This window comes from Lipotes vexillifer, unplaced genomic scaffold (assembly GCF_000442215.2).
Source record: "Lipotes vexillifer unplaced genomic scaffold, Lipotes_vexillifer_v1.1 scaffold259, whole genome shotgun sequence".
In the NCBI taxonomy this organism is placed as follows: domain Eukaryota; kingdom Metazoa; phylum Chordata; class Mammalia; order Artiodactyla; family Lipotidae; genus Lipotes; species Lipotes vexillifer.
In genome coordinates this window covers 811,206-838,340 of record NW_006797031.1, presented here as the reverse complement: position 1 = coordinate 838,340, position 27,135 = coordinate 811,206, and the positions used below count along the sequence as shown (strand labels likewise).

The following is a 27,135-nucleotide window of genomic DNA, read 5'->3' as shown; positions in this document are numbered from 1 at the left end:
AGGGAAAGAAACTCTCACAGAATTCCTCTCAATCACAAAAATACTTAAATCAGCTCCCACTCTCTATTACTATTACGTATGATCCAAGACAAAACAAATTCCAGGGTACCACCGCAATCAACCTTGCCAGTTCCCTCAACCACCATGTACATTAACAATTCTGTCCCTACTCCAAAGTCTGGAGGTTGATGTATGAGATAGTAGATGCCACCCTTAACATTTGGGAATGGCAGAAGAGAACCCAAGTTCCTCTGGGTGGTGGTGCGGACACCACTGAACACTGAAAAATGGATAAACTAGTATTAAGGGAATAATGCTGGTGGGATGACAGGTAAATTTTTTCTTTTCAAATCTTTCTTTAAAGTTATAATACCTTTAAACAAAATTGAGGAAAAATCAATTAATTCATGCAAGAATCTACTGCTCAAAGAGAGAGGGAAGTGAAGATTGAATATTGAGTCTTCCTTTCAAAAAACTTTTTTTTTAATTATTTTGTTTTGCTTTGTGCTAATATCCATCTTCCCCACTAAAATTTAAGCTTCCTGAGACCAATGTGTGAATCCGTCCTACTCACCACTATATTCCCAGCACCTAACACAACGACCATCAGGTAGTAGGTATCTAATAAACATGTGATAAATAAAGGAATGAATGACCATTTCCTTGGAGTGTAAATTGGTACAAATTTTCTGGGGAGCAATTCAGCAGCAGACATTGTGCCTTTAAGACTGTACATTCTTCAGTAATTATAGATGTGGACGAGTAAGTCCTTTAATAATCAGAAACATTCCTTTCAGGGATATGCTATGCAAAGTTCGTTTTAGTTATAAAAAAAATTCAAAACAACCTGAATTTTAAAAGTTACATGTTTGGTTAAGTCTATTATGGTATATCCATATGATGAAATGCTATGCTGTTATTAAAATCATTTTTAAGAATATTTAATGATATGGGAAATTCTAATAACATAAAAATAGATTAAAATTATATATACATTATTTTATCAACTCTATTAAAATATGAGTATATTATTATATATGCATGAAAGTATACACACCAAAGTATTTTACTGTAGTTGTATGTGAGTAGAGGGATCATGAGTCAGGGGTTTTTTGTTTGTGTGTTTGGTTTTGGTTCTTGTTTTTAACAGGTCCCAGCACTGTTTTAGACACTTTATTTGTATTAATATATCTTTAAGTTTTTTAAGCAGCTTTATCAAGAGATAATTGCCTTATAATAAATTACACCTATTTAAATTGTACAATTAGATAAGTTTTCTTTAAGTGTTAAATATTACTTTTTCTATAAAGATTTTAATGCAATCAACTTCACTTTTCCTTAGATTTTAATTATGTATAATTATTTGGTAGAATATAAAATTATTCAACCAACAATTTTCTTCTATTGAGACATTAAATATTGTTATGATTTGTAGGGGGAGGTTCTAGTTTTCTTGAGATTAATTGACATATAACGTTGTATTAGTTTAAGGTGTACAACATAATGACTTTATATTGCAAAATGGTTACCACAATAAGCTTAGTTAACGTCAATCAGCACACATAGTTACAATTTTTTTTCTTGTGATGAGAACTTTTAAAATCTACTAGGTAAGTTCTGATACTGTATATGTGGACACCCATGAAACTATCACCACAATCAAGATAAAACATTTCAGGGGAATTCCCTGTTGGTCCAGTGTCTAAGAAACAGCACTCCCAATGCAGGGGGCCCGGGTTCGATCCCTGGTCAGGCAACTAGATCCCACATGCCACAGCTAAGACTTCCATGCCGCAACTAAGAGTTCACATGCTGCAACTAAAGATCCTGCATGCCATAACTAAAAGGTCCCACATGCCGCAACAAAGATCGAAGATCCCTCGTGCTGCAACTAAGACCTGGTGCAGCCAAATAAATAAATTTTTTTTTTAATTTCATCTTTCCCAAACGTTTCCTCATGCCTCCCCCAACTCCAGTCTCTATCATTTCCAGACAAACACCGATCTGCTTTCTGTCACTGTAGACTGGTTTGCAGTTTCTTGAATTTTATATAAATGGAAGCATACCATGTATACCGTTTCTTTGTCTAGTTGCTTTTACTCCCCATAATTCTTTTGAGATTCATCCATGTTGTTGAGTGTATCAATACTTCATGTCTACTTACTACTGAATAGTATTGCATTGTATGTATATACTAGCCTGTTTATCCATTCACCTGTGGATGGGCATTTTGGCTGTTTCAAGTTTTTGACTATTGCAAATAAAGCTGCTATGACCATTTGCATATAAGTCCTTTCATGGACATATGCTTTCATTCCTCTTGTGTAAAACACCTAGGAGAATAATGGTTGGATTCTATGGTACATCCAATATTTAATTTTTTAAGAAATTGTCAAGCTGTTTTCCTAAGTGGTTGTACCATTTTACATTCTAACCAGCAGTGAATGAGAGTCCCAGTTCCCCTGCATCTGTGTTAACTCTTGATATAGTCAGTCTTTTTAGTCATTCTAATAATTATATGTTGATTGGCAGGGAGGGTTCTTCTTTATGCTTGTGTTTTCCAACTTTTCTGCAATGAAATATATGTTTCATTAAATTTAAATGTTCATGTTTTAAAATTTAAATTTAAATATATGTTTCATATGTTTCAGTATCTAAAATAAAAAGTAGCCTAGTCTAATATGAAGTCAGTCTGGAGACTTCTCATTCTGAAAACTACCCAATACGGTCTTCAGAGCACCCAGCAATAGCTGTGTAGCCTGCATAAGCCTTCCTCAAAATATAACTTTTTTTATTTTAATCACTTTTCTTTTCAATGATATAACCACACTGGGGTTTTAAGAAAAAATTTAAACACGTAAACCTCTTTATCTAGCATGTTATTTCCTTTTTCTGTTTTCTCTTCCAGCTTTTACAGTTTTAATACACAATTCTATAGTTTTCTATTTTTACTTGTCATTATATCATATTTTCCATATCATATTTTCCATGCTGATTTATCTTTTCAAACATAATTCTAAATGTCAAATTAATGCATCATAAATTTCCCATTGTTTGGCTGTTTCTAATTTTTTATTATTAATGATAATGTTGTAATAAACAACTTTGTAAAAAAAGCTTGTTTCTTCTTTTAAATTATTTCCTTATGAAAATACACAGGAGATTCCTGATCAAAGACAAGAACGTTTTTCTAGGTCTTGATATGCACTGTCACATCGCTTTCCCAAAGGGGCTTACTGATTTTAATGCCACTTGCCATGTGTCAGCACTAGTTTCTGCAGCATTTGCCAGTTTCCTAGGTATAACATACCCTGTTGTGCTAATTTGCATGCCATTGACTGCTCACCAGAGTACACGTTTTCTCCTGTGTGGGATCACTGTCTGCTGCCCTTTGCTAATTAAGGATGCTTTGTCTTCACAGACCCAGAGAGGAGGAGTATGACCTTTGACCCTCTTAGTGCTTCCCTGGCTGAGCACATCCAGACCCCTGAGGCAGATACTGTCCAAAAGGCGTAAGTATTCAAAGTCATAATGACGTGGACTTCTCTACTTTTGTTTTTCTTTCTTTTTAATTAATTTCATTTCCGTTTTTTTCTAAGAGGCATGAAGATTCTCAGCTAACCAGCCCCATGCTCTACCAGCCAGAATTACATTATTGTCTAAGAAACAAAGATTCTTGGGGAGGATTATACTGTGATGTGTTTCCTACTTAAACATATTCTTTGGCTGGGTGGGTGAAGAGCGAAGTTGAACTCTAACTACATGGAAGCAGCTTTCTCCATTTTTCCACATATCTGAGCTCTGCAGACATGCCTCGAAAGCAGAGGTCTCTCAGCTCAACCTTGGTTTCTCCTCTCAGCATTCACTCAGCTCTGGGTAAAATCAATAATACCAATAATACTAATACAAATTGCTAACGTGTCTTAAGTGATTCCTGTGTGCTCACTATGTGCTTACTATGAGCTCATCAGCCAGCAGCTCGGCCGGTCAGGCCCAGTCACTTTACCCAGGCCCCGGTTGGCAGTGGCAAGCTGGACCGATAGACTCTGTGACCTCCCATGAGGCTTGGTGACTTTAGAACCTGCCCTCACCTGCCTCATGGTATAAGGATTCCCTCCTGGGTCAGAAAGGCTGGGTGCTCTCTAGGAACAAAAAAGAAACGGGCACTTGGGTATTGAAGCAGCTATCTGAAGAACTCCATGTTTTAACTTTTGTATCTCATCTTCTCTAAGATGGATTTAAACTTCTTACAATAACAACGCCCTATCCACCAAAAAAAGAAAGATGAGATAATCAAAAAGAATTTATTTTTAATCTGGAGGAAAAGAAAAAAGAACACCAACACTCCCCAAAAGTCATTAGAGTCATTGTGACTAAAGTTCAGACTTTCAGACTGAATGTGACAGCAAAAAAAAAAAAAAAAAAAAAGGGCTTCCCTGGTGGCGCAGTGGTTGAGAGTCTGCTTGCAGATGCAGGGAACACGGGTTCATGCCCTGGTCTGGGAAGATCCCACATGCCGCGGAGTGGCTAGGCCCGTGAGCCATGGCCGCTGAGCCTGCGTGCCCGGAGCCTGTGCTCCGCAACGGGAGAGGCCACAACAGTGAGAGGCCCGTGTACCGCTAAAAAAAAAAAAAAAGCGGGGGGGAGCAACACGATCAGGTTTTGTGGTTATCATTTGCAGCATGCCGGTTCCTCAGGGGAAATAAAGGTTTTCCTAGCACTAAATTCTAAAGTATTCTTCTATAGGTTTTATAGAGTGACATTGAATGATTTAAAGACTCATATATTTACAGGAAATTCCATTTACCTAATTTGATAAATATTTCTCAAGTTTCTATAGTAAGGCCCTGTGCTAGCCCAACTCAGTAAATATAATACTGATTTAGCTAAAAAATAAAATATCCAAGACCAGGCCTGGCACACAGTAGCTGCTGCTGCAGCTGTTACTCAATCCATATGGCTCTTTCTTAGTGACCTTTTTACCCAGAGAACGTAAGTCAGTTATCCTCCAGATACATGGTCAGTGACAGCAGTTCTACAAGGGATCACACTAACACAGTACATGACATTTTGGTATCTGAATTTGATCAAGAATAGAATTCAGAGGGCATAAAGAAATGGATATATAGGCGCATGTTTCTGTGACAACCTTTCTTAAAGGTCACGTTTTTTTCAGCTAAGCCTTCAATAGAAGAAATTTCAGTTAGGTAATCCTATTTCATTTTGTTAAAGTCATAAATATGCAACCCCAGAGAGGCAAACTATTCCTTCTTTGGGGGTGTGGAGAAAAGGGAACCCTCTTGCAGTGTTGGTAGGAATGTAAACTGATACAGCCACTATGGAGAACAGTATGGAGGTTCCTTAAAAAACTAAAAATAGAATTACCATATGACCCAGCAATCCAACTATTGGGCATATACCCAGAGAAAACCATAATTCAAAAATACACATGTACCCCAGTGTTCATTGCAGCACTATTTACAATAGCCAGTCATGGAAGCAACCTAAATGCCCATCAACAGACAAATGGATAAAGAAGATGTGGTACATATATACAATGGAAAATTACTCAGCCATAAAAAGGAACAAAATTGGGTCATTTGTAGAGACGGGGATGGACCTAGAGACTGTCATACAGAGTGAAGTAAGTCAGAAAGAGACAAACAAATATTGTATATTAACGTATATATGTGGAATCTAGAAAAATGGTACAGATGAACCAGTTTGCAAGGCAGAAGTAGAGACACAGATGTAGGGAACAAACGTATGGACACCAAGGGGGGAAAGCAGGGGGTGGTGGTGGTGGGATGAACTGGGAGATTGGGATTGACATGTATACACTGATATGTATAGATAACTAATAAGAACCTGCTGTATAAAAAAATAAATTTAATTTTAAAAAAAAACAACTATTTCTCTTTCTCCCTAAGGTTTAGAACTTAGCCTGAGAGAACCCCAAAAGTGAAGACTAACTTTCTAATTTCCTTTATTCAGGGATGTGTTGAGAAAAAGAGGGCTGACCAAGTGTGTAAAATGCCCACCACAGTGAAGTTCCTGGCAGAAAACAGATGCTCAATTAATGTTTGTTCATTTTCCCTCTTCTGTGTCCACGAGTTTTTCTTTTTTCTTTTTCTTTTTGTGTGAAGTATAGTTGATTTACAATATTGTGTTTCAGGTGTTACTGCTACGTGATTCAGTTATACAATACATATCTTTTTTTTTCCAGTTCTTTTCCATTATAGGCTATTACAAGATACTGAATATAGTTCCCTGTGCTATACAGCAAATCCTTCTTGTTTATCTGTTTTACATATAGTGGTGTATACATCAGAGCTCTTCTTTAGTTTGGTCCTGTTGTTTTGCTTTTTTCAAAGGGGCAGAGATTATAATGTGCACCATCAACACAGAGGACTCCCAGGACATGGGCCTGACTCCCCAGAGGGGTTGGATCCTATAGATACATCTCTTCTTCCAAGAGGAAAAGAAGGGAAGACTGAACCAAGACTCTTCAACCAGCAGACACCAACCAACATCAGTCATGTGAGTGTAAACACCTAGGTAGGAGCTTGATACAGAACCCTACCTGGAAGGTGCTCCCATCAGGGCTGCCATGTACAGTTGTATAGATTGCTTACTATACAAGGGCACCTGCAAAGGGGGAAAGTGGGAGCTGAAATCCACTCTGTGGTCCACTCACCATGCCCTGCACCCCAGTATTGGGTTGCATTCTTCTGAAGGATGGGGTACCCATTTCTAATTTCTACTAAGGTACTAAAAGGAAACTCAGTTTTCCTATACTCACATCACTTCTGACACCACATGTGTGAAGGATTTTCCCACATCAACCAATTCTCCAGCTCTCTAGACACCAACCGGGTGTCCTACAATTCAACTCTGACACTAGCTACCCAGAGTTAGCACAGACCCCACAGGTTAAGGGCTCAGTCCCACATGCCTGCTCCACTTAAGACACCAATCACAAGTCCCAGGTTGTCACCTGTACTTCTGACCAACAATCTGTAAAATAAGGGGTTCCTAAGACCTATCCTCATGTTCAATAATTTGCTAGAACAGCTCACAAAACTCAGGAAACATTTACTTACTAGTTTAGATTTATTAGGAAGGATATTTTAAAGGATACATATGAACAGCCAGATGAAGAGATACACAGGGCAAGGCCCAGAAGGGTCCCAAGCATAGGAGTTCCTGTCCCCATGGAGTTTGGGGTGTGCCACCCTCCTACTACATAGATGTGTTCACCAACCCTGAAGCAATCTGAACTCCTTGGTTAGGGCTTTTATGGAGGCTTCATTACATAAGCATGATTGATTAAATCCCTGGCAAATGGTGATTAATGCAACTTCTAGCCCTTCTCCCCTCCTCTGAGGTGGCGGAAAGGGCAGGTGGCGGAAAGGGCAGGGGGCTGAAAGGTCCAACCCTCTAATCCCGTGGTTGGTTCCCCCTCCTTAGGGGCTTTCCAAAATAACCCCATTAACATAAGCTCAGGTGTGGTTGAAAGGGGCTTGTTAATGAATAACAAAAGACACTCCTTTTCTGTTTATGCCCCAGAAATTAGAGGCATACCTCTCATTTTATTATGTTTCACTTTATTGCACTTCACAGATAAATTTGTTTTTACAAATTGAAGGTCTGTGGCAGCCTGCTTCAAGCAAGTCTATCAGCACCACTTTTCCAACAGCATTGGCTCACTTTGTGCCTCTGTGTCACATTTTGGTAATTCTCACAACATTTCAAGTTTTTTCATTATTATTATATTTGTTATGGTGATCTGTGATCAGTGATCTTTGATGTTACCATTTTAATTGTTTTGGAGCACCGTGAGCCATGTCCATATGAGATGGTGAACCTAATCAATAATTACGCGTTCTGACTGCTCCACGGATCAGCCATTCCCTCTCTTCCTTTCCTCAAGCCTCCCTATTCCCTGAGACACAACAATATTGAAATCAGGCCAGTTAGTAACCCTACAATGGCTTCTAAGTGTTCAAGTAAAAGGAAATGTTTCACGTCTCTCACTTTAAATCAAAAACTAGAAATGATTAAGCTTAGTGAGGAAGGCATGTGGAAAGCTGAGAGAGACCGAAAAGCTACGCCTTTTGCACCAGTTAGCCAGGTTGTGAATGCAAAGGAAAGGTTTTTGAAGGAAGTTAAAACTGCTACTCCAGTGAACACATGAATGGTAAGAAAACAAAACAGTCTTATTGCTGATATGGAGAAAGTTTGAGTAGTCTTGATGGAAGATCAAACCAGCCACAACATTCCCTTAAGCCAAAACCTAATCCAGAGCAAGGCTCTAACTCTCTTCAATTCTATGAAGGCTGAGAGAGGTGAGGAAGCTACAGAAGAATTTGAAGCCAGCAAAGGTTAGTTCTTGAGGTTTAAGGCATGAAGATGTCTCCATAACAAAAGTACAAGGTGAAGCAACAGGTGCTGAGGCAGAAGCCTGCAGCAAGTTACCCAGGAGATCTAGCTAAGATAATTAACCGAGGTGGCCACACTAAACAACAGATTTTCAATGTAGATGAAACAGCCTTATGCTGAAAGAAGATGCCATCTAGGACTTTCAGAGCTAGAGAGAAGTCAGTGCCTGGCTTCAAAGCTTCAAAGGACAGGCTGAATGTTAGGGGCTAATGCAGCCGGTGACTTGAAGTTGAGGCCAATGCTCATTTACCATTCCAAAAATCCTAGGGCCCTTAAGAATTATGCTAAATCTATTCTGCCTGTGCTCTGTATATGGAACAACAAAGCCTGGATGACAGCATATCTGTTAACAACATGGTTTACTGAGTATTTTAAGCCCACTGTTGAGATCTACTGCTCAGAAAAGAAGATTCCTTTCAAAATATTACTGCTCATTGACAATGCACCTGGTCACCCAAGAGCTCTGATGGAGATGTACAAAATTAATGTTGTGTTCATGTCTGCTAACACAACATTCTGCAGCCCACATGTCAAGGAGTCATTTCAACTTTCAAGTGTTATTTTTTTAAGAAATACATCTCGTAAGACTCTAGCTGCCATACCTAGTGATTCCTCTGATGGATCTGGGCAAAATAGAGAACCATCTGGAAAGGATTCACCATTCTAGATGCCATTAAGAACATTTGTGGGGAATTCTCTGATGGTCCAGTGGTTAGGACTCAGCACTTTCACTGCTGTGGTCCGGGTTCAATCCCTGGTTGGGGAACTAAGATCCTGCAAGCTGCAAGGCACAGCCAAAAAACAAAGGAACATTTGTGAGTCATGGAAAGAAGTCAAAACATCAATATTAACAGGAGCTTGGAAGAAGCTGATTGCAACCCTCATAGGTGACTTTAAGGGGTTCAAGACTTCAGTGGAGGAAGTGACTGCAGATGTGGTCAAAATAGCAAGAGAACTAGAATTAGAAGTAGAGCCTGAAGATGTGACTGAATTGCTGCAATCTCATGATAGAACTTGTATGGATGAGGAGTTGCTTCTTACGGAGGAGCAAAAAAACTGGTTTCTTGAGTTGAAATCTACTCCTGGTGAAGATGCTGTGAAGATTGTTGAAATGACAAAGGATTTAGAATATTACATAAACTTAGTTGATAAAGCAGAAGCAGGGTTTGAGGATTGACTCCAATTTTGAAAGTTCTACTGTGGGTAAAATGCTATCAAACAGCATTGCATGCTACAGAGAAATCGTTCACGAAAGGAAATGTCAATCAATGCGGCAAACATCATTGTTGTTTTATTTTAAGAAATTTCTACAGCCACTGCCACCTTCAGCAACCAACATCGTGATCAGTCAGCGGCCATCAAGACAAGACCCTCCACCGTGAAAAGATTACGACCCATTGAAGGCTCAGATGATTTTTTTAACAGTAAAGTATTTTTTAATTCAGGTATGTACATTGTTTTTTTAGACATAACACTATTGCACACTTAATAGACTACATAAGTAAATAAAACTTTCATAGGCCCTGGGAAACAAAAATATTCATGTGACTTGCTATATTCCAGTATTCACATTATTGGAGTTGTCTGCAACCAAACCTACAATATCTCTGAGGTATGCCTGTACAAGAATTTTAGGAGTTCTGTGTCAGAGGCTAGCGACAAAGACCAAATATATGTCACAACATCACAGGTACCGAGTGGGTAGTCGTGGCCATCCTCTCTTAGGAAGAAACTCTATATTGTTCCAGCCCATGGGGAAAGGTGAAGACTGACATGGCTGTGGTCATATGCTTGAAGTTTCCCAAAAGTTAGGAAATGATGCAGCAGTGAATAGAGCTGGCTTTGATTTGATTTAAACTAGTTAACCATTAATTGTGGCAACAGCAATCTATCAAAGGTGAAAACTGCTTCACTTTGGTCCAGCTCTGTAGATGATGGTTTAGCATCAAAAAAGGGAGCAGGGAATTCCCTGGTGGTCCAGTGGTTAAGACTCGGGCTTTCACTGCCACGGATCCGGGTTCAATCCCTGGTCAGGGAACTAAGATCCCACAAGCTGTGCGGTGCAGCCAAAAAAGGAAAAAGAAAACAAAAAAGGGGGCAGATCATAAAGTATATTCTATTTCTCTTTTTTTTTATGACATTATAACTGAAATTATATCAAAGGCTGAACCTTAGGATCTCCCTACAAGCTCCACGTTCTCTAAATATCACTCTTGGGATTTCCCTGGTGGCACAGTGGTTAAGAATCCGCCTGCCAATGCAGGGGACATGGGTTCAAGCACTGGTCCGGGAAGATTCCACATGCCGTGGAGCAACTAAGCCCATGTGCCACAACTACTGAGCCTGTGCTGTAGAGCCCATGTGCCACAACTACTGAGCCCGCACGCCTAGAGCCCGTGCTCCACAACAAGAGAAACCACCACGATGAGAAGCCTGCTCCCGCTCGCCGCAACTAGAGAAAGCCCACATGCAGCAAAGGAGACCCAACACAGACAAAAATAAATACATAATAAATAAATAAATAAAATTTAAAATAAATAAATAAATATCACTCTTCTGCTTCATATGGAACCCACATGAATTCCATTCTAAGCCATTCTGTCTTGTTCAACATAATCTCCGTTTTCTTTTGCTTTTTGTTTCTGTTTGTTTGTTTTATGAATTTATTTATTTATTTATTTATTTTTGGCTGCGTTGGGTCTTCATTGCTGCACGTGGACTTTTCTCTAGTTGTGGCGAGCGGGGGTACTCTTTGTTGCAGTACGTGGGCTTCTCATTGCTGTGCCTTCTCTTATGGAGCACGGGCTCTAGGCACACAGGCTTCAGTAGTTGTGGCACGTGGGCTCAGTAGTTGTGGCTTGCGGGCTCTAGAGCACAGGTTCAGTAGTTGTGGCACATGGGCTTAGTTGCTCCATGGCATGTGGGATCTTCCCAGACTGAGGATCAAACCCATGTCCCCTGCATTGGCAGGCGGATTCTTAACCACTGCACCACCAGGAAAGTCCTGTTTGTTTTTTGGCCATGCCACAGGGCTTGAGGGATCTTAGTTCCCCAACCAGGGATTGAACCCAGGCCCCGGCAGTGAAAACGCCGAGCCCTAACCACTAGACTGCCAGGGAATTCCCAACATAATCTCCCTTTGATGTTTTTTTTTTCCTTGCTTTCTACATATATCATGTTCCCTTTCCTTAATTTTTCACCTTTAGGAGATGGAGTTGATTGACAAAGCCAAGAGAAAGAGAAGAACCAAGACAGATAAGTCCAAGGCACCCAAGAGGGAGAGAAAAGGAAAGCTCCGTGGGGAAGCAGAGGCTGCTGTTGGTAAGGGACCATCCAGGAGAACACACCTAATGGTAGCCAGGAGGTGCCATGGAGAATCAGCATGGATCCTATGGGACAAACTATCTGTGTTGAGTCTCCTTGACTACCACAGCTGAGATGGTGTTGCAGCCTTACTTCATGTCAATATCTTGGGAGATAAGGATAGAGGAAACCAGGGGATCCTAGAGACCTGTAATCAGCAAGAGAGAAAATTACAATAATAACACTAACACCTATTAAATGAACACCCACTGAATTAGGAGCTCTGCATTTATGACGTCATGAAATCCCCACCACAGCTCCATAAAGTAAGCGCTATTATTATATCATGTGGAGAGGTTGGGTGACTTGCGTAACATCAAACAGATCAAACGGTAAAGTGGTGGACCCAGGGTCTGGACCTGTCATCTGATTCCAAACTCATAACTCTCAAGCACTGCCTCTGTGAATAATACATATGTCATAATCTGAGAATTGGTCCGTAAGAGCATTTCGGAAGGGGAAGGTTGCAATATGCGCTGAATGGTTACTCCAGCTGTCATTTTTCTTCTTGGTTCCTTGTGTTGCACCTCACAAGGAATTCAGGTTCCTATGCTTCTGGGGACTTTCTTTTCTTTTTTTCTTTTTAATTAATTTTTATTGGAGTAGAGTTGATTTACAATGTTGTGTTCTAAGGAACTTCTTTAACCTAAAACCTACACTCATTCTTTTCCGGCCATATGAAGACCCTCGAAACAAATCAAAGGCTGTCAAAAAGGATGACATTGGATAGTTACCTGGATCAGATCTTTTCTTTTTTTTTAAATCGAAGTGTAGTTGATTTCCAATGCTGTGCCAATCTCTGCTGTACAGCAAAGTGACTCAGTTATACATATATATACATTCTTTTTCATATTCTTTTCCATTATGGTTTATCCCAGGACGTTGAATATAGTTCCCTATGCTCTACAGTAGGACCTCGTTGTTCATCCAGATCTATTTTTGAGGTTTGCTTTTTAAAGTCTTGCTAAATTTACATCGTTGTCGCCCGTAACTTGGGTAGCATTGGCAGGACTGGGAAAGGAAATACTTGTGGCCCCAGGGGAGAATTGAGGAAAAGGCCTTAAGAGTATGGAAGGTTTAAACTTTACCAGGTTACAAAGCTGCAACCTCAAGCTAGACTCCTAAGCCATGACTTTCCAGCTGTACCTATAGGTCTTCCCTCCAGAGAGTCTTACCTCCACCATAGGTCAGGGTGTATCAGAAGTTCTTTAGTAGCAAGATTGCTGAATTACAGTTGATCCAAGTAGGATAAGGCAGTTTCTCAAAGGGTAGTCTATGGACTACCCTTCTCAAAACGCTTGGAGTGGTTGTTAAAATGCAGATTCCTACAGAATCAGACTCTAGGGGTGTGGCTCAGGAATCTGCACCCAGGTGATTCCATTGCACACGGAAGTTTTAAAGTTACTGAAAAGGACGCAGAGATCACGTTTATTAGCTATGTCTCTATCCCGCATTGTTCTCTCCCAGTAAAGTCAAAGGAATCAAAGGCTGAAAAGAAATCAGAGCTAATTCCCAAAGAAAAAAAACCTGGAGTCAAAAGGGAAAAGACACAGAAGGAATCTGGAAATAGTAGCAGAGCTGAGTGGGCCTGATGTCATTAACTCTAAGAAAACTAAAGACACCTCAGATGGAAGTTTCTTTCCTTCAGGCTCTGATGTAGAGGACCCTTGGCTTTCTTCCAAATTTGATGCCCCTGAGAGCCAAGTTTCTACAGATGGAAGGTCATCGCCCACCCAGACTGCAACTGTCCCTGGAAACATGGAAGCTGAAGAAGAGGGAAGCCATAAGGACCCTTCCAAGGTAGGGTCCAATATTCTCACCTTGGCCAGAGGGATTTCAGTCCTCACTGGTGCAACTGCACAGGTGGGAAAAACTGCCCTGAATTACACTGCAGTTACTGAAACAGCTCTACTACATAGTGGCTTTATTTGTTCTACTTTGGTACCTTCTGACCCTTTAAGAAGCCAGATCTGATCAAAGACACAGGGTGGCAAAGCCCCTCTGAAATGATGTATTCTGTGAGGCTCTCAAACTACTAGGGCAGGTACCCACCCTTAAAGAGCAGAAAGTTGGCACAGCACCCATTTGTGAGAGGTACAGGCCTCACAGTTACAAGGAAAGGTGAATTCAGGCCTCAGAGCCAAGCACTTTTTTTGCTGTACGTGGGCCTCTCACTGTTGTGGCCTCTCCCACTGCGGAGCACAGGCTCTGGACGCGCAGGCTCAGCGGCCATGGCTCACGGACCCAACCGCTCCGCGGCATGTGGGATCTTCCCAGACCGGGGCATGAATCCGTGTCCCCTGAGTCGGCAGGCGGACTCTCAACCACTGCGCCACCAGGGAAGCCCCAAGCACATATTCTTGACTTGGCCTGGAGTTCATGTATTGCTTGCCTTTCAAAAGCTGCAGAAATTCCTCCATTCCTAATCTGCTTTTCTGCGGCACACCTCTGGGCCATGGGTAACTTATACACACACATCTATCTCCCTTTTCTTTAAACACTTCAAACGTACCCACAGCTAAACCACTATGGTTAAACTCGCATAAGTTACATACAAATATGGTACAACTCTGCTGAATTTCATTTAATCTTTACAGCCACACCTGTGACCCAGGTATGATTCGTCCCATTTTACAGACCTAGAAGCTGAGGCTTAAGAGTTAGATGTTTGTTGCCAGAAGTTACAACAACCATCAAGTGGTAGAGCCAAGACTTAGATCTTTTGACTCCAAAATCAGAGCTCTTGTCACTATTTTAAATTATTGTGTATTTATTTATTTTATAACCTGTGGTCTTCCAAAAAGGATTTCAGAAAGATTTTTGCTTTCTAGTTCTCAATCTTCCCAGCTGCCTAGACTATAGGATTCTGCTTTATACAGCAGATGAAAAATTTAAGCTGTGGGCAGAACTTTTCTGAGCCTGCTATAGACTCAGAATTTCTAGATTTATTGTCAATCCACAGTACCATGCTGCCTCAGTAAAGGCTAAAAAGCAAGGAAGTATCCACCCCAAGTTGGATACACAGAGTGCCCATGGAAGAGCTGCCATTCAAGGTTCCCCTCATGAGGATATTTCTGACTGAGGAGGAGGCATCAGGAAGGAAAAGAAAGCTAAGACGCTCATCACAGAAACTAAGAGAACGTTTCATTCAAAAAGTGGATTTGCATAGGATTAAATATGAGTCTGACACATCTACACCTAAGTCTGCCCCTAAAACAGCCTTTATCTAGAACCTGTGGTTCTGAGCCCTGGCTTCACGTTAGAATCACCGGAATATGCTTTTTAAACCACCAAGAAAAAAGTATATTTAAAAAAAAAAAAAAAAAGGAGTTCCCTGGCGGTCCAGTGGTTAGGACTCTGAGCTTCTACTGCCGGGTCTGGGTTCGATCCCTGGTGGGTGAACTAAGATCCCACAAGCCCTGTGGCATGGCCAAAACAACTAAATTAAATTTTTGAAAACCCACCAAGGCCTCCCACCTAGGTATTCTCATTTAATTGGTCTGGGTGGGGCTTTTGGCCTCAAGTACTTTTTAAAAGCTCCTTGGGTGATAATAACATGCATCTAGACAAACGATGTACCAGACATTATGTTGTCTCTTTCACTCTTTCAGTTAATTCTGGTAACAGCCAGCTAAAGGAAGACAATATCCGAGAAATTAAGTTGTTATCCCCAAATTCTGAAGCTAGTAAGAGAGAGACTTAGATCCAGGTCGATCAGATCCCAGAGCCCAGGCCAGTGGTGGCAGAGTTTATATGGCTGAGGTCAGAGTGTGGAAGCCACCTAATCTCTAATTAGAGGCAACATCCCGTGGGTGGAGGACGGCTCGCTGCCGGGACAAGGTCCCCATGATTAGCGTACGTCCCTTGCACTAAGAACACTCTGCTTCCTTAGGCCCTCCTCGTTCAGAGGGAGCCAGAGAAAGCTTCCTGGGCCAGGCTGCGAGCAGAGAGGGCCGAGATGAGACGGCTGGAGGTGGAGAGGAAGAGAAGGCAGCAGGAGCAGCTGGAGAGGGCAGAGAAGATGAAGGAGGAGCTGGAGCCGCGGAGCCGCGCGCAGGAGATCCGGTGGGTAGGGCAGCCACGGCAGCCACGGCGGCCACGGCCACGATAGGAAGAAGATAAGGCAAGGGTTGACTTCCACTAGGGGTAAAGCTGGTTCTGAGGCTCATACCCTGAAGTAAAACAGCACGTCTCGTATTTCACTATCCTGGTTATCCCAGGGACAATCTGGACCAAAGATAAGATGTGGTGTCTTAAACCATTAGGGTTACTCCAGATAGATGTTCACGGGATCTTCCCGGGAGGGCTTTGAGATCCAGTCCAGCAAACATTTGTTGCACCTCTTGCCACATGTGTCTGCATTGTGTTAGGCTCTTCCATAGGCCTCTGGGCTCATTTAATCTTCACAACAACGCTGTGAGACAGGAATTTCAAAATCCATTTGATAAGAATGGAAAATGAGGCTCTGGGAACTTAGGCTCCCGCGCCAGAGCACAGAGCTGTGTTGAAACTTCCAGGCTTCTAGTTCCAGGCCTGTTGTGTTCTTGCTTCTGCTCTTCAGTTAGGCTTCCCTTAGAAAACGAGTCTCCTCTGAATGGAACGCTCCGTGTGGCCTGCAGCCTGCAAAGCCTCCATCAGAGGCACGGCGTGTCCTAAAAGGACAGTGTTTTCTGCCATTTCCCTGACCAATTTGTGGGTTTTCTCAGCTTTAGGAAACAGAAACTCGAGGAAGAACAGCAGAGGCAGGAGGAGGAGGAGAAAGAGCAGTGGCTCCAGTTGCAAATGGTCCAAGAGAGAGCTCGGCAGCAACAGGAGTTCCGGAGGAAGCTGCAGGAACTGCAGAGAAAGAAGCAGCGGGAGGAAGCCAAGAAGGCTGGTGAGGGGGACTCAGCTCTCTGCAACGCCCATCTATCTGGGACAGAAGTATATTTATCCCACTGTGGGTGTTCATTTGACTCTCCCCAGAGTTATTCCTATCCTAGGTCTCAGTGTGAAGCACTCTAAATGGATAAGCTGATTTTTTTCAAAGTGATTAATATGTGTGACTCTAGTGAGTTGAGATATTAGATCAAAATAAGAAAGACTCGTTTGTGGAAATGACTTTTGGGTCCCACTCCCAATTCAGTAATCTCCTGGAGTGGGACACTGCCCCTCTCATTGCCCTTCCAGCATTGCTCAGAAGCTGCCTAAATTGGAGACATAGCCCTGCTCCTTGCTTCCTTCCCTAGCAGATGGAAAGTCAAACATCTGGATAGCTTCAGGGCAGCCTTTCAGGTGATGTGTGGAATCTCTACAGCCTCACGTTTGAGGAATAGGAAAGCACTTTAACAGATGACACTCTGTAGACTGGTCAGTCCAGCTGAGTAAGCACCAAGTTTCTCCAGACCCTGCTGTGACACCTGTCCCCAACCCATCTGCATACCACTCATGAACGTACCAGGCTCTGGAAACTTCTTCCCCAAGGTTTCGTATTCATTGCACACAGTGCACTGCACATAGTAGGTGCTTGATAAAGGGCTCTTAAGTTAGTAAGTTAACCCAAGGTAATCCCCACAGAGGATCTGGCAACCTGCTGTCAGGTAAGCTACAGAATATCTCATTGGGAGTCCCTGGGAATCACAGACTTGAGAGTCAGATCAGAGTTGTTTTCCCCAATAACGAGACCCCTGCTGAGCCTACCTGCCTTTCTGTTCTGCAGAGGCAGAGAAGCAAAGGCAGAAGGAACTGGAAATGCAGTTAGCAGAACAAAAGCGCCTGATGGAAATGGCTGAAGAAGAGCGGCTGGAGTATCAGCAGTGGAAACGGGAAGCAGAAGAGAAGGCTCGGCTGGAAGCAGAGGACAGACGGCGAAAGGAAGAGGAAGCAGCAAGGCTGGCTCTGGAGGAAGCCATGAAACAAGTCCAGGAACAAGCCAGGTATTTGCTATTTGGGCAACAGTTGCAGTAGTGCGATTGTTCAAAGGCTTGACTGCCTGCTACTAGTACTAGCTTTGCACTGCCTTTGGGCACGTGAAGTTTTCCCACTTCCCATAGCATGGTTTGGAAGAACTAAAAAATAGAGATTCTCCTGCTGCAAAGGTCACAGAATTCCTTGATGGCTTAAAGAACTGGTATTGAAGCTAGAAGGGAGTTTACAGATCATCTATCTCAGCCCTCTGGTTCACAGATGAGAAAACCAAGTCCCAGAGAGAAGGATCTTGATTAGGGCTAACAGTGACTTAGGGGCAGTACCAGGACTCCCTGGGGCAGTAAGACTCCCTGGTCCTGAACCAGTACCTTTCTCAGTATTTATTGGGTACCTATTATGTGCCAAACACTATTCTGGACACTGGGAATTCAGGAGTAAACAAGACAGATGTCTCTTCTCCCACGGCATTTACATTCTAGGGGTGGGGGTGGGGAGACAGACTCTAAACTTAAGCTGGCAATAAATGCTATTCAGAAATTCTTTAAAGATGTGATAGGATTGCAGGAGGTTTAGTTCAGACGGATCGGCCAGGGTATCACCTTAGAAGAGGTGATACATAAGGTGAAACCTGAATGACAACGAGTTAGCCACATAAACATCTGGAAGAAAAATATTCCAGTAAACAGCAAGTGCAAAAGTTCAAAGAAAGGAATGAGGCTGGCACGGTGGAAGAATAAAAGAAAGCATGGCTGGAATGAAGTGAACAAGGCACAAAGAATATTCCAGGTGAAGTCAGAGATGTAGGCCTTGTTAGGAGAAATAGCTCAGAATCAGCCATCAGGGGCCAACAGCATTTCCCCCTTTGTTCTCTTGCAATAGTTATGATCACTGCATTTTTCTGCTAATAGAATCTCTTGAGTAAAGTGGCTTCAATTGACTCTTTAAAAACCAGGTCCGGGCTTCCCTGGTGGCGCAGTGGTTGAGAATCTGCCTGCCAATGCAGGGGGCACGGGTTCGAGCCCTGGTCTGGGAAGATCCCACATGCCGCGGAGCAACTGGGCCCGTGAGCCACAACTACTGAGCCTGCGCGGCTGGAGCCTGTGCTCCACAACAAGAGAGGCCGCGACAGTCAGAGGCCCGCGCACCGCGATGAAGAGTGGCCCCGGCTCGCCGCAACTGGGGAAAGCCCTCCACAGAAACGAAGACCCAACACAGCCATAAATAAATAAATTTTAAAAAAAAAACAAAAAAAACCAGGTCCTCCGTAGTGGCTATATCATAAATTTCCCCTCTTAGTAAAGGCAACAAACAGTCATCCCCCTTTAGAACCATTAAAAGTGAAGGGTAAAGAAGCCCAACACAGAAAACCACAATTCCAATCTTAACTGTAAACAATTTACCCCTTGAAAGTTATTTTCTACAACTTAAGCTTAATCTAAGCTAATAAATACTCTTTAGGGGACCAGAAAAAGAAGGAAGCCAGAACAACTCTATTTCAAGGTTTTCCACCTAATCTTGAGTTGTTCCTCTCCTGAAACATTCCTCAGCTGTTACGCGAATTACAAAACAGATCATTAGGGAAGTCTTGATTCAATTTCAAAATTATGTGTTCCATGTATCGTAGCAGTAGGGTTGGGTTCATAACTATTGAAACCAAAAGCAAGCTACTGGAGTCGCAGTTTTCCACAAAAAGAAAACTGGCAAGTAGTACGAGGGGAAGTTGAGCAATTTTGCAACACTAATCCAAGTAGCTGAAAGCAAAAAACCAAGTAATTAAAGGGGTATATGAGGGGTGTGAAAGAGCCTCATTCCAGAAAGGGTTAGGAGAACTTGATACCAACTAGCTTGATTTCGTCTTCACTTGTGTGACATTGGCCCAGGTACACTTAACTTCTCTGGCCTGTTTCTTCATCTCCAAAACAAGGGAGTCCCTTCCAGCAATACAAATTTAAGAACTGCTACACCTTTCCTTTTACTTTCCTAGTAGGAGGATCATGATACTCTAAACCTCATATGTAAAGTCACTAAATGAACAGAGTATGATCTTCCACTAAAATGCAAGATCAGTAGCCCCAAGTCTAACTGATGATGACTGAAATCCAAAATTCTTCCACGAGCTTATAAGGACAATTTCTAGGATGCTTAATCAGTATTGTGATTGTGGGTGGGGTTGTTTCCTCAGGCAAAAAGCTGCTTTGAAGGAACATCTTCATTTCCACCAAGAACTCTGTAAGGAAGCCAATGGCCTACAGTGGACACAGAACATTTCCAGACCATGGGTCTACTATTACTTCCAGTTCCTACAAATGCCAAGACCTTAAGACTAGAAGAAAACTAAAAAGTTAGGAGGTGGTGACAGAAGACGAGTTAACTTGCTTCTGTAATGAAGTTCCACCCTGAGCTCAGTTAGCTCCGTTTCATCTGGTTCACCTCACCCCACCCCACACTTCACTTCACTGTAGGCCCTCCCTCCCCACCACCCAAACCTTACTCAACCCAGTCAAACTTGTCACACACCTAAATCCTTTATGTTCTCTGGAACCACGTAAATCCAGAAGCTTTGGTGCCTAAAATTAGCCAATAATTTCATAATTTGTTTGAATTTCAGTAAATTTCAGCTTAATTTCAGTGAGTAAGACATTAACATAATCTTAGGGTAGCTGAAGTATTTCATTTCAGTGTCTCTGAAAGAGCTGTAGGTAAATGGAAATTCTATAATGCAATAATTCTGAATTAGCAAAGAGGAGCCACAGGTAGCTATTTAAATGTAAGTTAAAACATTCAGTTCTCCAGTCACACTAGCCACATTTCAGGTGCTCAATAACCAGATGTGGCTACTGGTTACAGTAAGAGAACATTTTCATCCTCACAGAAAGTTCTATTGGACAACACTGTATTCTAGAGCCCAGAAAATTAACCGATCTTGAGGTTTTGCTCCTGTGCTCCTGTGTCTTGAAAAACCAGCCACTCACATAATTTCCCCATTTTTTAAATCACATTGATCCTATAAGCGTCTTGATTAGATAATGTCTTTAACATCTCCTTAATATCAGTAAGTATCTGATAAGTATCTATCATAAATTGATCATTAAAGGGGATGAAGGACCTTTAGCAAATAAGATATGTAAAAAGATGTTAAAGCAGGCAGTATCTGAACCTGAATTTTCCCATGAATTTCCTTTGGCCCTATTCTATACTTCACTGTCCACCGCTAAAAAAACTTAGTATTTGCAGATGATTCCCTCAAATCTTCCACTAATGCTTGTAAGGTGCTTTCTACAGGAAATGCGCTTCCACAATCCAGAAGTCAAGCTTAATTTTGAGTCTGTATTTGCTGTGTTACTGGACTTGCTTAGATTTGATGCTTATTTTCAAACACTTGCTTTAAATAGAAATAAAATGGCCAAAACACTGGCTATCACAGTGAATTTAAATATGCCACTTAAAACTTTTTCTCAAACTTGTAGATCCTACTTGCACATTCATTCATTCATTCAATTCATTCAATAATACTTAGGTGAGAAAGGAGCATCTCAAATAATTCAACAGAGAAGAAAGAACACTCAAGGAAAACATCCTTGCGGGGGAAATTACCATTACTGATTTTATTTTCTCCCTTCTTTTACAAATTTAGGATATTGCAGTCAAGCACCAGGTAGAGAGGCTACACTAAATGGTATTCGAGGTCCCTTCCAAATCTGATATTCTATTAAATTGTTGCTGTGAAAAGCCTATTTTATCAGCACTACTAACCAGATAAGCACATTCTTCAGTTAACCATAGCAGACTGCAAAGCATTTAGAAGAATCCAATAAACTAAAATCAAGAAAATTAGATCCCCCAAATTATATTATAGTTAAGCTCCACCACCTAAATGCTGAGAGCCCTCAGAAAGAGATGCAAACAAAGCTAAGATACCAAACTACATATTCACGCATTCTGGATAGCTCAAATAGCCTATGAGGTTTGCTACTCAGGCCTGACAGAAATATGCAACTCAATGAGGACTTTCTAGAAATGGGTCTGACTCCTAGTTACTATTTAAATATAATGATAAATGCCAGGTAATGGTCTAAAAGCTCTAATTTACCTAGACTATATATGTACAATACAAATAACTTTTCAGGCAGGGTCAAATATAAGAATTTATAAGGCGAGCCAATTATTTTTCAACAGAAGACCTGAGAAGTGATTCAAACTATAACAGTTTATAAAATGCATTAGAGATAGGTCTTATTCGCTCTTCTAATGTAGTTAGATGACATTCTATTTGGAATAATATGAAATAGGATTACATATATGCACAGATATACTGAATTCTGTGATTCATTAAGGATTTAAAAGAAAAAGTTAAGCCCTCTAATTAAGGAACTAATTTGGTATTTTAATTTTATACAGTTTAAAGAGAGGATATAAAGAAATAAAAGAAAATATAAACAAAATATACCAAACCTTAACTAAGCAGAGAACATTTTGTAAATTGTTAAGGGAAAAACTGAAATTATCAGTATCAATTAAGAATTTTTGGCGTGCCCATTTATTCAACATATTGGGTAATTGTATCATATATATGCACCATACAGGAATATCAAGTTTTTTAAAAAAACAACACTGGGTATTTAAAAAGGTATTGTGGCCTTAATTAAATCCCTTAATTCAGAAGGCACTTCAGTAACTTTCAGGGCTTCAAAGTCATGATCGACATCACTGCATGGTACTAAAGAAAACATGTGTACCATGTACAAACAATAATTTCCAGTATTACACAAGAAAACCTTATGTTTTAAGCATTTTCTTTTTTCCTTCTGTACAATTAAAAATAAAATGAACATTGGTACGGTTTTTACAAATATTTTGTTTATTTTAATGAAGCTGGTACAGACAATGTCCATTTAAAACCCATATCCCAGGCCAAAAAGTACAAATAAAGTCAAAAAGAGCAGCGTTCTGCTGTATACACTTCTGCATGAATAACTTTAACTGCTAATGAAAATTAGAACTTTTCTGGGATCTTCTGACAAGATTTTTCTTTCATCTTAAAATGCTTTCTCTTCAGTGAAGCCACCTTTGAAGTTAGTAATTATTTGCACCACCTCTGTCACCTTGACTCCAACCTGATATTCCTCTTCTTTTGGTCCAGACCCTCAGATTTTAAAAGTAGCTTCAAGTTAAGGAAAGGTCATTTTTCCACAGTTCAGTTCTCTGAAAAACTTCCATCTCCCACTGAAAGTCACAGTCCAGGAGTGAAGCAATCACATGCTAGAACTTCAGGGCCAATTGGAAAGTCATTATGAACACTCGCATTAGTCAATCTTATTTATCACAAGCCTGTAAATGCACAGTCCTGGAAAAGGCGGCCTCTCTGTGCACACACATAATTTTTAAAAAGGAGAGGGCGATATGAATGGGGCTGAGGTTTGATCACCAAAAATCAGCACAATGTAAAGAAACAATAATGAATAATGGGCACTAGAATTCAAATTACCAGATGTTCTAAAGAGATGGGGTGCCAGTTTTCAATTCTGTTTTGAACACCACATTACAAAAGAACTATTTTTAAAAATAAAAAAGGATTAAGGGAAAAGAAAAAATAAAAATATCTAAATTGTTGAACGACCCCCTGTTTGTTCCTGATAAACTTCAATCACATCTTCTTCCTCCATTCCCAACTGTAAGAGAAAAGAAAAATGTTAGTAGTACAATATAAAAGTACTATTTTTTTAAATTGGCTGCAATTATGTGGCCACTGTTTTAAAGTGCAAAAAGATACAAAAGTAATCCATAGTTATCCTGTTCTAAAATTAAGAATACTGTTTCCGGGCTTCCCTGGTGGCGCAGTGGTTAAGAATCCGCCTGCCAATGCAGGGGACACAGGTTTGAGCCCTGGTCCGGGAAATCCCACATGCCACGGAGCAACTAAGCCCATGCGCCATGACTACTGAGCCTGTGCTCTAGAGGCCGTGAGCCACAACTACTGAGCCCACGCGCCACAACTACTGAAGCCCACACGCCTAGAGCCCACGCTCCGCAACACGAAAAGTCACCGCAATGAGAAGCCCGTGCACCGCAACAAACCCACTCGCCGCAATTAGAGAAAGCCCGCACACGGCAACAAAGACCCAACGCAGCCGTAAATAAATAAATGAATTTATTAAAAAAAAAAAAAAAAAGAATACTGTTTCCTTTAATCTAAAGAACAGAGAGGGGGACTTCCCTGGTGGTCCAGTGGTTAAGACTCTGTGCTTCCAATGAAGGGGCGTGGGTTCAATCCCCGGTCAGGGAACTAAGATCCCATATGCCGCATGGCGCAGCCAAAACAAAACAAAACAAAACAAACAAACAAACAAGTTTGTTTTGTTTTGTTTTTCTTTGCGGTATGCGGGCCTCTCACTGTTGTGGCCTCTCCCATTGCGGAGCACAGGCTCCGGACGCGCAGGCTCAGCAGCCATGGCTCACGGGCCCAGCCGCTCTGTGGCATAAGGGATCTTCCCAGACTGGGGCATGAACCCGTGTCCCCTGCATCGGCAGGCAGACTCTCAACCACTGCGCCACCAGGGAAGCCCAAAACAACCAAGTTTTAAAGAACAGAGAGGTATTATCTTTTCCTCTGATACTATGTCTATGAAGTCATTCATGTTATTTTGCTGAGCCAACTTCACGTCCCAGTTTATTCACCATATAAAATTTAAGTGTTTCTGAAAAGTACCTTAAGGGAGTTTTAAATCTAATGAAACATGTATATAATAGTTTAAATAATAGTTTGATGGCATATTTTCTAAAACGCATTTTACTTCTAGATGTAATTACTTGATAGAATCTCTTTCAAAAAACCTGATCTCACTTTGAAATATATGTGGTTTTAGTTAGAAAAATACTGCCTAAGGATTCATTTCTAAGTGGTTTGCTTTGTCATCTACAATTCCTTCTGGCATATAACTATTATTTTCTTTGATAGTAACCACTCAGTGAAGAAAACTTACTATACTTCTACTCTTATTTGACACCTCCAATTGTATAAGCTAGATTTTTCAGACCAATCCTTCTCAACTCTTACAGAAAAGGAATGGAAAAGAAGAAAAAAGACCCTTTAAAATGACTTATACAGAACATTAAGCAAAGTATAGGCAATTAAGTTTTTTTTTTTAATGTGCTTTATATGCATTGAAATATTCTGGAATTTTTTTCTAAAAGGCATTATTAATGGTTGCGTCTGAGAAATGGGAATGAAGAGATATCTAAAGTGTATTTTCCATTTTATATACTTTGGTAGTTTGGTTTTCTAATACTTTTATTTATTTTTAACACAAGTATTCTTTATTTAAAAAATAAAAGAGTACATAAGGGGGCTTGGTGTGGCATAGAAACCCAGGTGTTACACTCAGTGAGGCTTGTAAAGGATTGTAAATCTGTTGATTCTGATGTACAGACAGAGTTAAGGAGCACTGTTAATAGGCAGACTGAAAACAAAAACTATCACTGTTTCCAATTAACTATAGTGGATCACAAAAGAAATGAAAATAACATTTCAAAGGAAAGTCCAAGACCAGTATTTTATAGGTGACAATTTTGTGCTGAACTGCAAAATGTGAAAATTAAAATATGCTAAGGGGGCTTCCCTGGTGGCGCAGTGGTTCAGAGTCCACCTGCCGATGCAGGGGACACGGGTTCGTGCACCGGTCCGGGAAGATTCCACATGCCGCGGAGCGGCTGCGCCCGTGAGCCATGGCCACTGAGCCTGCGCGTCTGGAGCCTGTGCTCCACAACAGGAGAGGCCACAGCAGTGAGAGGCCCACGTACAGCAAAAAAAAAAAGAAAAAAAAATTAAAATATGCTAAGAAATCTAAAAATAAAACATAGACTTAAGTGGATTTAGAAATTTTTTTAAAGTGATTAATTGGCTCTAGTATTATGGGTATCTTGATCGTGATAGACATATGAATACTAAAATAATTATTAATTAAAGAGGCTATTAAAATTTAATTTTAATTGCACATATAGCCTGGTAAATACTGCAAGGACTAAAATTCCAAACATTACAAGGAACCTTTAAATCAGGAAGGCAGCACATGTCCTCAAACTATGGAGAATATGAAGCCATCAGCTTTAAGGAGTACATTAGCAGAGGGACTTCCCTGGTGGCACAGGGGTTAAGAATCTGCCTGCCAATGCAGGGGACATGGGTTCAATCCCTGTTCCGGGAGTATCCCACATGCTTCAGAGCAACTAAGCCCGTGCGCCACAACTACTGCACCTGTGCTCTAGAGCCCGTGAGCCACAACTACTGAGCCTGCGTGCCACAACTACTGAAGCCTGCATGCCTAGAGCCCATGCTCCACAACAAAGATAAGCCACCACAATGAGAAACCATGCACCGCAACGAAGAGTAGCCCCCGCTCGCTGCAACTAAAGACTGCAAAGACCCAACACAGCCAAAAATAAATAAATTTTTTTTAAAAAGTAGTACATTAGCAGAGATGAGTAAACAACAGTACAAAGAGGTCACTCCCTAAATACCTACTCTCTCCCACTGCCCCATTATTATTCTTCTAAGAAGATAAATCTCTTAATGATAGTGAGGGAGGTGTCACTAAAATGTATTAAGTATCTTCTATGTTGCAGAGATTACGCCAAGCTAGGACAGGGAAAATACAACATGAGTTTGGAATATCTTGTGCCAGACAGTAAGGAAGTACTTAAGAAAGTGGGTAGATACTAAACCTACAGGGATAAGTTTGATGAGAAAAAGGATAATCACATAGTTTTAAAGTATGTGCCCACAAATTACTCAATTAAAACAGGAAAAACAGTAACTACACAGTAAAGGAAAAAGACAACTGTTAAACTCAATGATAAGGGACTTCAGATACTCCAGATATTACGCCCTGAGAAAGACACATCACCATTTATGTAGTATTCCAGCCCAAAATACATAATCCAACTCTAGTCATGAGGAAACAGAACAGCCCAAATTGAGAGACTTTCTAGAAAATACCTGGTTTGTATTCTTCAAAAATGTAAATGTCATGAAGATAAAGATAGGATGAAGAACTCTTCCAAATTAAAGATAATTAAAGAGACCTCTAAATAAAATATGTTGATACTGAACTGGATCCTGTGACGAGGGAGAAAATTTCTTATAAAAGGCGTAATTGGGACAGAGAACAAAATTAGGTTGAAGACTAAAGTTTTCTAACAGTGTTAAGTGTCCTGAATTTTATTAACAGTACTGTGGTTATGTAAAAGAATATACTTATTCTTAAGAAATACACACTAAAATATTTAGTAAATGGTATATGCAACCCACTCCCAAGTGGTTTGGATGATATATACATATATATACACATGCATATATTATATATGGGAGGGGAATAATAATAAAGCATAGGTAGCAAAATGTTAAAAACTGGTGAATCTAAGTGGGAA

General features: G+C 40.8%; 2 protein-coding genes and 1 non-coding gene across 3 annotated transcripts in view; 2 read left to right on the top strand and 1 right to left on the bottom strand.

The window, feature by feature from the left end:
• Positions 1-20,033, top strand: part of KIAA2012 (KIAA2012 ortholog) — a 120,034-nt gene extending 100,001 nt beyond the window's left edge. Inside the window, 9 exon segments of the mRNA XM_007469183.1 lie at positions 3,422-3,512; positions 6,375-6,540; positions 11,649-11,763; positions 13,273-13,360; positions 13,362-13,605; positions 15,698-15,870; positions 16,512-16,681; positions 17,504-17,720; positions 19,895-20,033. Of these exon segments, the coding sequence (XP_007469245.1) occupies positions 3,422-3,512; positions 6,375-6,540; positions 11,649-11,763; positions 13,273-13,360; positions 13,362-13,605; positions 15,698-15,870; positions 16,512-16,681; positions 17,504-17,720; positions 19,895-20,033 (1,403 nt within the window).
• On the top strand, positions 9,137-9,208 carry TRNAE-UUC (transfer RNA glutamic acid (anticodon UUC)). Its single transcript has one exon. It is a non-coding gene; the product is annotated as a tRNA-Glu (tRNA).
• Positions 20,034-22,558: 2,525 nt separating the features above from the next.
• The window catches only part of SUMO1 (small ubiquitin like modifier 1), a 27,732-nt gene continuing 23,155 nt past the window's right edge, over positions 22,559-27,135 (bottom strand). The window contains exon 5 of the mRNA XM_007469182.1: positions 22,559-23,381. Coding sequence (XP_007469244.1) covers positions 23,313-23,381 — 69 coding nt within the window. The 3' untranslated portion in view covers positions 22,559-23,312. The remainder of the gene's footprint in view (positions 23,382-27,135) is intronic.